This window comes from Toxorhynchites rutilus, chromosome 2 (assembly GCF_029784135.1).
Source record: "Toxorhynchites rutilus septentrionalis strain SRP chromosome 2, ASM2978413v1, whole genome shotgun sequence".
In the NCBI taxonomy this organism is placed as follows: Eukaryota; Metazoa; Arthropoda; class Insecta; order Diptera; family Culicidae; genus Toxorhynchites; species Toxorhynchites rutilus.
This window is the reverse complement of record NC_073745.1, coordinates 69,821,045-69,833,683: the sequence shown is the minus strand read 5'-3', so window position 1 is coordinate 69,833,683 and position 12,639 is coordinate 69,821,045. Positions and strand designations below refer to the sequence as shown.

Genomic DNA, 12,639 nt, shown 5'->3' with positions numbered 1-12,639 from the left:
AAGATGGTGCTTTGTCACCATCAAGTAGATTTTGTGTCAAGTAGATTTTTGCAAGAGGCGCCATCTAGACGTCAATCTTCTGAATTTTTCACCCGAACTGTTAATATCATTTTCGTTTTTAAATTATTACGATAAAATGTCACGATGAATGGTGGAGGAACCACTCCAAATCATACATTGTCACACAACACACCAAATTAAAGCCAATCTTTTTGAAAAAATGTTATGCTAAAAATATTAAAAAATATATAGCGCTCTTTTCATAACCATATAAACTATAAGAAAACTAATACAATGAATATTAACAAAGCCAAAACAAATAATATAATAATAAACTTTGCAAATGAGATATTTTTTCAAAGGACATCAACTCATTGGCTTATATTTGATATGTCGATCATCTCATTCGGTCCAGTGGTTCAAAAGTTCTCATTAAAAGAGTCATTTTTGGGAAAAAAGGTGAATAATCACATCTCGGAATTTTGTATACATTATGTAAAAAAAACCTTAACTTACAGAAGAAAAAATAGAAAAGAATATCGCACTCTAGTCCGAAGCCATGTAAACAAATACAATCAATAATTACGAAAACAAAATTCAAATTTGATGCAAACAAAATACCACTATACCGGTTTGGCATGGAATGGTTATACACTATTCCCACATTCTATAAACGCACCCCCACTTTACGCAAATAACAATGTTTACGCTTTAATCGGCATGTGTACCATATGCCACCGTGTAAGTATTAGTGAATCATATATATTCCACATTGAATAGTGATAGTGTGTTCTTGCATCTGTCAGAAACATATATCTGTCTTCGAAGCTCCCATTTTTATAAACGCAGTGAGCAAATGCAGGCAAACTTTTGAATTTGAATAAATTTTCTCAATCGTATTGCTTGAAAATGCCAAAAGGAAGTGTTCTAAGTAAAAGAGAAAGGGGAATGGTCGAAGCCTACCGACGAGAAAACGTGCCTCTTCGCGAAATTGCCCGTAGACTCAGTAGATCAGATTCGGTGATAAGAAACTTCTTGAAGAATCCGAGAAAGTATGCAACAACCAACGAAAGGCTAAACAATCAAAGCTGTCGGCGCGGGATGAACGAAGAATTGTGAAATTGGCGTCGAATTCAACAATATCGGTGTCAAGATCAAATTTGAGCTGGATCTACCTGTTGCGGATGAGACTATTCGTGAGGTTTTGCACTCCAGCCCCAACACAATTCGATCTAAAATGCACAAGGGTCCGAATCTAACACCAGATCACAAGCAAAAACGTTTGGATTTCGCAAAAGTGAACATGGCTCGTCAGTGGGACACGGTAAAGTATTCGTTATTTCCTGTATTTTTCTCAGATAAATGTTACAATGCGATTACAAACTATTAGGGCTTATGATTTTTATTTACTCATCTTCAGGTTATTTTTTCTGATGAGAAAAAATTCAATCTGGATGGCCCCGATGGATTTACGGGATATTGGAGAGATTTGCGGAAGGAACCAATGTACTTCTCAACACGGAACTTTGGTGGAGGATCTTTGATGGTCTGGATCGGATTTTGCGCAGAAGGAAAGCTCAACCTAGCATTCACATCTTGCAAAATTAGTTCGGCAGGCTACATAGAGGCCTTGGAAAACAGCCTGATTCCATCCAAAGCGAAGTATCGTCGCTAAAAATTCGTGTTTCAGCAAGATAATGCTAGTATTCACACGAGTTCAGTGACAACATTCTGGTTTGAGTCCCGAAAAATTGAACTGATGTGGTGGCCAGCCCGCAGCCCGGATCTGAATCCTGTAGAAAACATCTGGGGAATAGTCGTGCGACGAATCTACTCCAACGGAAAGCAGTATAACAGCATTGCTGAACTAAAACTGGCAATTTCGGCGGCCTGGGAAAATTTTGAGATGGAAAATATAAAAAACTTGGTCAAAAGCATGCCCAACCGGATTTTCCAGGTGATCGAGCGTGGTGGAAGACCAACTGACTAATAAAATGCAGAAATTTGTCAACCCATTGAGTAATACAACGTTCCACACCTTAAAACAACCGGTGCGTTTAAAGTGGGAACCGGTTTTTATGAAATAAGCACAAATGAATTTGTTATTCACAAAACTTAAACGGTTTAGTTATTCGCTCACGGCGACTTGGAGGACACTTTCTCTTCAATTTCCGCGATACAATTCGGTCACTTTTCCGACTGATCTTCTGGAAACTTCCTTTCTTGAGAGAGCGTAAAACACGATGCGTGCGTCTTCAATGATAGTTTAATTTTTTTGATGATTACAATTGATTCAATGTCTTATAAGTTCTGTTGTTTTTGTGTGTGTTTTCATTTGACAGTTTGTATAAATCGATACAAGGTGAGTATAATTCAAAGGTGAGTATATATTTTTAGATGTAAGTGTGTTTGTGCATAATTTCATTAAATTGATTTTTCTTTTCTTTTCAGGTTTCTAATTATTTCTTTCTTTTTCAAGTTTATCGTTAACATGCCGGCCGCCGTTGAAACCTTCCGTTTCAACCATAACCAGCATATCGTTCTACGGTGACGTTCTAACTGGACCTGGTCCAGCCACGGTGTTGTCTTCTTCATCAGGATCAATCGGCAGTACAGCGATCTCCGTGATCGCTCGTTTATATTCTCCACTAGCAGTCTTGACAACGACCACACGAATTCTTTCATCCTTTCCAGCAATGGCTTCAACAATCCGCCCAAGCGGCCATTGTAGCGGCGGACAGTAGTCCTTCTTGAGGAGCACAAGCTGACCAGTGCGGACATCAGGAGACGACTGTTTCCACTTCGTTCGATGCTGTAACTGGCTGACATAATCCCGTTTCCAACAGCGCCAAAGGTCTTGGATTGAGCGTGTCATCTCCTGTAAACGGGAGAGTCGGTTAGGGTTCAAATCGGTCAAGTCTGGTTCGGGTATGGAAAAGGGTGGTTCTCCAATAAGGAAGTGTCCAGGCGTCAAGGCGGAGTAATCAGCGGGAGAATCGGAAAGTGGCGACAGAGGACGAGAATTGAGGACGGCTTCGATCTGGGCAGCTGCGGTCAGGAACTGGTCCACGGAAAAGGAACGGTTGCCCATGATGCGACGAAAATGGAATTTGAACGATTTGATTCCAGCCTCCCAAATCCCGCCGAAATGCGGTGATCGAGCCGGAATGAAACGAAATGTGATTCCGTTCTCTGAACAGTAGGTCCTCCAGTCCTCGGAATCAAATTGACGAAGAAATTCCTTGCGTAGCGATTGGAGTTCTCGGTCTGCACCGACAAATGCGGTGCCGTTGTCACAGTGTAGTTCACGCACTCGACCGCGACGCGCGACGAGCCTTCTAACGGCGTTAATACACGAATTCGACGAGAGATCTGCGATGACCTCAAGGTGCACTGCCTTCACCACTAAGCACACGAAAAGACCGACGTACATTTTCACCGACGCACCCCTTCCACTCAACGGACGCACGAGAAACGGCCCACAGTAATCCATCCCACAGTGTTCGAAAACTCTAGCAGGCGTTACACGAACAGACGGAAGCGGTGCCATGATTTGTTGAGTTAGCTGCGGCTGACACCGGAAGCATGTTACACATTTGCGTACCACCTTTCGTGCGAGTTGTCGACCCCGGAGTGGCCAGAAGCGCTGACGTATGGTAGCGAGCAGCAACGAAGGACCAGCATGCAGTGTGCGGACGTGAATGGATCGAGCGATCAGCCAGCTGAGTCTGTGATCAGTTGGTAGCAGTATCGGGAAACGAGTGTCGTAAGGTGCGTTGAAATTTCTCAGTCTTCCACTGATCCTGAGCAACCCGAACTGATCCATGAACAAATTCTGGTTCTTGAGTGGTGATTTCGACGCGAATTTGGGTTCAACTGCTTGTTGATTCTTCTCAAAAAGTCGAACTTCGGTAGGAAAGGCCGCACGTTGGGCCTGACGAACGAGCGTCTTGAGTGCGTGTTCGTATTCCACAGGGGAAAGCATTCCATTCTTTCGTTTACCTTTTGGTAGTTTAGTGTTGTTAACAAATCGGTAGCAGCGTGCTATGGCTTTGACCAATCTACCAAGATCCGAAAACTGCTCGAATATCGACGAATCGACTATGAAGCTGTGCAGCGAAACTACTTGCTGAGTTTCTGTCTGTAATTCCTGAGCATCTGGCGTCGAAACCACACACTCGGGCCAACAATCGACGGGGTCTTTGAGGAAGCTCGGACCATGCCACCACAAATCGTCCTTCAGGATCTGACCGGCCATTGTCCCTCTTGAAATGCGATCAGCAGGGTTCAACTCGGTTGGAACGTGTCTCCATATGCAGCCCTTGGTGAGGCGTTGTATCTCAGCGACGCGGTTCGAGACGAAAACCTTCCAGAAATTCGACTGTGATTTGATCCAGTGTAGTATGATGCTGGAATCCGTCCAAAATGTTGCGGGTACGACGAATTCGGTAGTTTGGTGAAGATTGTCGATGAGTTGACTACCGAGCAATGCTGCACAGAGCTCCAACCGAGGAATGGATTGTTCACGCAGAGGGGCAACGCGTGTCTCGATTGTCGTGACCGGTGAGTACGTCGTCAACGTACGTTCCCTTGCGAATCACCGGAACCGCCAATGGAAAACGCTCTCCTTCGTCAGTGGCCAACTGGTTGAGCACACGAGTAGCGTGGAAAGGCGAGCTAGCGAGAACGTACGTTACGGTTTTCAGATGATATGTCCGAATCGGTTCTGTTGGGTTGTTTCTCCACAAAATCTGCTGGTATTTCCGATCATCCGGGTGGATCCATATCTGCCGAAACATTTTCTCAACGTCGGCAGTGACGACGTAGCGATGCATGCGGAAATTTACGACGGTGGAATACAGAGTTGGCTGTACTGTAGGACCAACGAAAAGTGTTTCGTTGAGCGACAAACTGGTGGAGCTTCGCCAGGATCCATCGAACACTACTCTTATTTTCGTGGTGGAACTTTCAGGACGATGGATGGCATGGTGGGGTAGGAAAAACTGTGGGCTACGCGACGTGCATGAAATCACCTCCTCCATATGACCAAGTCTTTCGTACTCCTGCATGAAATTTCGATATGATTCGTGTAGATTTTCATCGACGGCGAACTTCCTCTCCATGGACTGGAATCGACGGAGTGCGACTGGGTAGGAATCCCCAAGCAGTGGCAGCATCTCCTCCCGCAGCGGAAGACGGACTATGTACCTCCCATCGTGGTCACGTCCAACGGTTTGTTGGAAATGGTCTTCACAGAGTTGTTCATCGGGGGTGTAGACCTTCCCGACGTCAAAGTTGTCGATTTGCCAGAAGCACTCTAGCTGCTGGTCGAGCGAATCGTCGGTACAGACGTGACTGGTTTGGATTGCCTGTGGATCTGGAGCTGGATCCATGATCTTTCCGCAAACGATGTATCCCAAGACTGTCTTCTGGAGGAGCGGATACGTATCAGCGAGTGTAATTTGCTGATTTTCTAGGAGCGAGAAGAACAACTCAGCCCCTATGATGATGTCGACACTTTGACTGATGTTGAACTTGGGATCTGCTAGCGGTAGGTTACGCGGAATCGTCCAACGCGTAACGTCGATGTGATGACTGGGTAACGACATGGTCAACTTGGGTAGTACGAGGCAATCCAGGCTGAAGTGGTGATCTTCGAAGCGAGAGGCGAACGACAATGTGACTCCATAGTGGACGTTCACGACAAACTGGCCGATCCCACTGATCGGTGCGTTGATCCTGGTACGCTTCAAGCGGAGCTTCTGGCAGAGTGATTCGGTGATGAAGCTGGATTGGGAGCCACTATCCAGCAGGGCTCTGGCGAAATGGTATTTGTTTTCGGAGTCTTTCACTTTGATCGCTGCCGTCGACAGCAAAACGGTTTTACGGCGACAATTTTCACTCACTTCAGCACTTTGATAGGAGTTCGAGGGAGGTGAATGTTCACTTTCAATGGAATCAACCGACGAAGTGGAAGGGATGTTACCGACCGAAAACAACTGCGAGTTGTTTCGAAACGATTTCGCGAGTGGTGAGGCAATGAATTTAACGGACGGTGGAGAAACGATAGCACTAGAACTACTTTGCGATTGAAGACCGATTGCTTCAGCGGATTGTACAACCAACGCTGGCGTGGACGGGTTGGTTGCTTCAGCACATGGGGCCGACGACGAAATTGGTGGTAAATGCAGCAACGAATGATGCTTCCTGGAGCAATACTTGCGCGATCCGCTGGAGCAATCTTTAGCGAAGTGTGTGTCCTTCAGGCAGTTGATGCAAAGCCCGAACTTCTTCACGAGCTCGAATCTATGGTGTGGTACTAGGTTTCGAAAACGACTCACACTGAAACAAGAGATGTGCTTGTTTGCATTTGGGATATTTCCTGAAGTAACGAGGGTTGCGGTGAGGCGCGATTTCGACTTCGGATCAAATTATGATTGGGTATTGACAGAGTGGGAGAGCGCAATTGTTTTTATTATACGCGATCTTTTGTGGATGAACTCAAGAAGGTCTTTATAAGTGGGACGCTCGCCATCATCTACTAGTGTTTCCCACTCCCTGCGTGAGCTAGGGTCCAAATAACTACTCAGTCGCTCAACGAGAAACGAATTCCAATGGTCTTCCGCTCTTTCGAGTCTATCCAACAACTGAACATGGCGATCAAAACTGTCTGCCAACTCAGACAAACCTACAGCAGATTCCTTTTTCAAGGAAGGAATTGCTAACAAGGCCGACATATGGTTCTTGATGAGCAAACTCGGATTTTCAAAACGCTCTTTCAATAACTTCCATGCCACGTCATATTCATGTGCCGAAATCTCAAGCGACGAGATTATGCGAGATGCTTCACCCGACAACGATGCTCGCAAATAGTGCATTTTTTGTACCGCAGTCAGTTGTTGATTTGAGTCAATCAACGAAACAAAAAGATCGCGAAAAGGAACCCAATCATCAAGTTCGCCGCAAAAATGCGTAATTTTAATTTCCGGAAGTCTAACGTGAGACACAGGTTGTATGCAGGTGGGTGGTCCTGCTTGAGGTGGTGGGGGAGACACGGCAGGTTGAACCGAAAGTTTGCTCTGCAGTGATGACTTGAGCCCAAGGTACATCAGCTGAAATTCTCGCCTTTGCTTCGAAAAATGCTCCTCTGCATCCTCCATAACTTCAATTTCCTCCTGCGTAGTGAGGAATTCGTGCCACAACTCATCCAAACACTGAAGTTGTGCTGTTAATTGGCCCTTGTGAGCGGGTTCATACATTTGGTCGAACTCCTTTACCAGGTTCGCTAACCCCATAATATTTGCTCGACGACGATGCAGTTGGTTTAATTTTGAACCCGAACTGCTCGCCTTCGTTTCTGGCATCTTGTGCACTTTCTTATTCTACCACCACCTAAACAACGAAAACGATTACCTGTGTTCACGTCGCTTTTTCTAACCTCACCGACTTATCTCTCGCTTTGCTCTGTGTCTGATGTATAAATACCGTCTTTGCAACAGTTCCCGATGAAGCTGTTTCCTCCTGTGCCGGTGCACGAACCGATGTACACGATGATGATTCCACAGCGGCTGCTGGAACTGCCGTAGAACTTCTGATGATGACGATCGAAACTGCTTCCACGTGCTGGACGTGCTGGTTAACTGGAACCGCGATGGCGTCGATCGAACGATGAAATCCAACTGCAACTCACAAATCCCGGGTTTCGGCACCACAATGTTATTCACAAAACATAAACGGTGTAGTTATTCGCTCACGGCGACTTGGAGGACACTTTCTCTTCAATTTCCGCGATACAATTTGGTCACTTTTCCGACTGATCTTCTGGAAACTTCCTTTCCTGAGAGAGCGTAAAACACGATGCGTGCGTCTTCAATGATAGTTTTATTCTTTTGATGATCACAGTTGATTCAATGTCTTATAAGTTCTGTTGTTTTTGTGTGTGTTTTCATTTGACAGTTTGTATAAATCGATACAAGGTAAGTATAATTCAAAGGTGAGTATATATTTTTAGGTGTAAGCGTGTTTGTGCATAATTTCATTAAATTGATTTTTCTTTTCTTTTCAGGTTTCTAATTATTTCTTTCTTTTTCAAGTTTATCGTTAACAGAATTCTTGCTTACACGTTTTTGTTTTTGTTATGGATTTTGGTTTTAAAATACATCTCTCTTGAAATAAAAAACATGAGACTGGTCAATTTTTTCCTGGTCCTTGAGATCATTGAGGTGCGTTTATAGAAAGTGGGAATAGTGTGTACACGTATTATTGCTGCTGCATATTTCCTATCTTTGTTCCTGTTTTCAGCGAAGTGATGAAATTCACTTTAGAACGTGATTTATCATGCGACTCTTTCTCTCTTCAGTGCCCCTGTGACGAATCGCATCGTAAATTCCAATTCGCAACATTGAAACCTCAGGTTCAATGAAGCGCCTGCAGTGTCAACTTCACATTTAACTGTGTTTGTTCAGCTGTCTGGAAACATAAACGATCGAGTAAGCTTGTATCACCACAGGTATAATATCCAAATATAACATAGCTTCAGCTTGATTCCCCTAAATCAGACGTTATTAATATAAAAGTTAGACTTTTCCATAGACAAACATTTTTCTTATCTCATTGATCCACACGTGGTTCGAAATGAAGCAGTTTTTCTTCATTTATATGTACCGACGCCATGTGAAACCCGAGCATTCGAACGAGTGAATGGATCATTTCAAAATCGTATTTCGTTTTACAAATCAAATTGTAAAATTTTTCTTCATGAATATTCTATGTCAAGCACTCCCATTCTTACCGAGTCGGTCAGTGGAATGTGCTGCGCTCCAGGATTCGTTTTCTCCGTTCTCACACGTCACCTACTTTCTGAATGTGCAACAGTAGATCCTTACACACATCCGTTTTCTATCGCCACCACTAGCCAAACATTATTCAGGCTGCCCGCGATGGTTTTCTCTCGGTTTTGTGCATTTACGGCTGACGTCAGCTTTTCCAACCAGCATCCGGTCCGGCCCGCTTCTTCTCTTTTGCGCGCCACCGCAACCGAGACTGCCGGCGCTGAGCCAAAGCAGATGCAGAACTTTCCTCCCAGCAGTTTTTTCTCTCAGCTGTCCGAAATTATGTAGCTTCGATTGTAGCACTTCTCGGTTGCATGTGTTTCGGGACGGAATTTTCGTTGGTTCGTTTCTGGGTGCCATCCTTCTGGAGTACAACATGACGTATGGTTTCATGTGTTTATGTGACTGTGTCTTTATCCTTGGGCGACGGAAATGTGGCGGAGAAGTGATGGAAGTGATGCTTGGCGAGTTGGCGAAAAACTCATACCTTTTTTTAAATTTTATGGCACGAAGCAGGGAGAGTTTCTGTCATAAAAGGGTTGTTACACATTTGTCGATTAGACGAATATTTTGCAGAGGCTTTAAATTTCGGTGAAAGCAACCGTAGTCGCGTGAAAATAATAATGCTTGTAAGCATATAATTATGCCGCACATAAAAACACAACGACCGGAAAAGCGGATTCATTTACCTTAACGAAACTGAAGTTGGAAAAAAATCGTTGGCTGTTGGCTGGAAATCTTGGTTTTCAAGAAAATATATTTTGATGCCAAATGTCTATATAAAAAAAATGGTTTAGGGTGCCAATGAAAATGGCCATCTAGATTTTTCATACGGGGCTTCCTGCGAAATGCTGATTTGTGCAATAAAATACCCTATGCAAAATATTAGCTCAATCGGACTTCATTTTCAAGTGCTGCTGACGCCCGCGCCGATTCTGGAGTAAACCGCGAATCGAGAGTCGGATTGGGAGGGAAAATCGTGTAGGATTTTGTACTTCTGATAGAATTTGCGATTAAATGCTCCTCTAATTTACTCCAAACTTTGAAAATCGGATAGAAAAAACGGCTGAACGTATCAGTATGAAACGTTCACAGATATTTAGGGAATACACTAGGCTAAAAATCTGCCTGCAAACATCAGAACTCCGAGTGTGATTGTTTTTACACCCTTTTTCCCCTCCTTTTCGTCCTTCGCGAGCCATTGATTCCTTTCTTACTTACATTGAAATAAGTTAAATTGTTAGTACATATTAGATGTAAGGATAGTTATAAGAATTCAGTGTGATGTGTGAGTATTAGGGTGCAAATGAAGGTATGGAAAAAAATCGACCCTAAAATTTCATAAAGCTACCCTATACAAAATGTTCACCACTTCGAAAAAACACCCTATGCCGAATTTCAGCTCAATCGGACTTAAGGTTGGCGCAAAGCGGTCAAAGTTTGTGTTTTTTGAAAATCGAAAAAACACACGAAGGGGGTAAAGGAAATCGGGGTTTTCGAAATTATTTTTTTGATGCCAAATCTCTTAAAGAAACGTCGAGATCTAGTGTCATCTCGAATTTTTTTTGTTGTTGTCAAAAATCGGCATTCTGGGACTTTCGGAGTCCGAAACGAAAAGTCTGGTTTTGGGTGCCACTAAAAATAGTTATCTCGATTTTTCATTCGGAAATTGCTACGAAATGTTGATTTGCACGATAATATACCCTATGCAAAAAATTAGCTTATTCGGGCTTCATTTACTGGTGTCACAAACGTTAAAATTTGAGTTTTTTGAAAAACAAAAAATCACCGAAAATCAAGTTTAAAAAAAAATGGTGCCAAATGTCCTTAAATTGCATGACACGTCGAGATTTACAGAAGTCCCAGAATGCCGATTTTTGACAAAAAAAATTTTTCGAGACATTTGGCATCAACAATTTTTTTTCGAAAACTCCGATTTCCTTTACATCCCCCTTGGGTGTTTTCTCGATTTTCAAAAAAAAACACAAACTTTAACCGCTTTGCGCCACTCTCCCTTATGTCCGATTAAGCTGAAATTCAGCATAGTGTGTTTTTTCGAGGTGGTGATCATTTTTTATAAGGTAACAGCTTCATTTTGAAAACAATTTGAAGAAATTAGTGTTTTCAAACATGTATTTTCTATTCTTCTCTTCAGATGGTCTTAACGTTTTAAGAGGAACTTCCTCTTCTTAACGTAGTATTACATGTGTCATTTGAATTAGGCGTGGAACACCTTGACTATATTTTGAGTTCAAAACACACATGTGCCAGTGCTAATCGGAAGAAATTTCCTTAAAAAAGAATCCTTGCTTAGAACAGGATTGAACCCGAAACCCGTATAAGTCTACCAAATATCTACCGAAAATAATGATAATAAATCGTACCATTCTTACCAGTGACATTTGTTTTTTTTCATTTTCACTTATTTTTTTATTCATTGAAACATACCTTTTAAATTACTTGAAATCACTATTTCTATATACATATACATTAGAGTGCCAATGGATGTATGGGAAAAAAGTGACCTTCGAATTTTCAAAGCGAACTTGATTAAAATTGTTGAAAAAACTATCCTATGCAACATATTAGCTTAATCGGACTTAATCGGACTCCATTGCAAGAATTGCATCGAGATCTACTGTCATCCCAAAAAAATTTTTGTCAAAAATCGACACTCTGGGACTTAGTCGTTTCTTTGGAGAACAATGCAAAACGAATGGTTTAGCCAATGAAAACCATAATATCTTTTTTTCATACGGAAAATGTTGATTTGCGCGATAAAATACCTATGCAAAATATTAGCTCATTCGGACTTCATTTACTATTGTTGCAGATCTCAAAATTTAGGTTTTCTGAAAATCGAAAAATCGCGGGGAGTAAAGGAATTGTGGTTTTCAAAAATGTTTTTTTTGCCAACTATCTTATAATTGCATAAAACGTCGAGATTTACTGTTATTTCGAAGAAAAAATTTTTTGCCTTGGGTGATTTTTCGGTTTTCAACAAACTCAAACTTCGATCGCTGTGCGACACTAGTAAATAAAGTCCGATTGAGCTGATATTTTGCATAGGGTAGTTTTTCATGGGAATCAATATTTTCAATCAAGTTCCCTTTGAAAATTCGAGATGGCCATTTTCATTGGCACTTTGATATAATTATATCAAACAATCAAAATGGTTGCAAAATCATGTAAAGAACTGTTTTCGTGTTATGTGAAGATATTTGAAAAAAAAAGACATCCCTATTCCTGATTACGAAGCTGAGTGGCAGTTTGTGTGCGTAAAGTATATTAATTTTCCAAATCGAAATAACCATCGCGATTGTCAAAAATGATTGGAACTGTCTGGTCACTCGCATTTCTACTACCATCATTCCCCACATTCACATTCACTTCTCGTTAAGAAAAGTTCTAAACAGAGCGATCGGCAGTAAGAGGCATTGGAACAAACCATCATTAAGTCAGATTTCAGAAACAAATGAGTGTGTATCACAGCCAGTGTTGAAAAAAATCATCTTCGTTTAGCTCAAAAGCATATATTTTCGGGCTAGGTTGCATCGAAAACCTATATACCCCAAACGAAAATCAAAATGACAGATCCAAGCAACCAGTGAATATGAGCAAATGAACTTTTGTTGATCAATATGTTTTGATGTTTATTTTTCCACCCAATGTCATTTTCATCTTGATTATTCAGAATGCCAGAACAGAATTTCATTTTAGCCAAATGAATATCAGCTGTTGTTTACTTTTAACCAGAGGTAGCTGTGTGCAACTGGTTTTTATGTAGGTCGGATTGTACTGATGCTTA

The 12,639-nt window shown here is 42.1% G+C and overlaps 1 protein-coding gene across 1 annotated transcript; it reads right to left on the bottom strand.

Annotated features, from left to right (window-relative positions):
- Positions 1-2,542: 2,542 nt before the first annotated feature.
- LOC129765827 (uncharacterized) lies at positions 2,543-4,258 on the bottom strand. Its single transcript, XM_055766262.1, has one exon. The coding sequence runs from the start codon at positions 4,256-4,258 to the stop codon at positions 2,543-2,545; it is 1,716 nt and encodes a 571-aa protein (XP_055622237.1).
- Between the last annotated feature and the right edge of the window lie 8,381 nt (positions 4,259-12,639).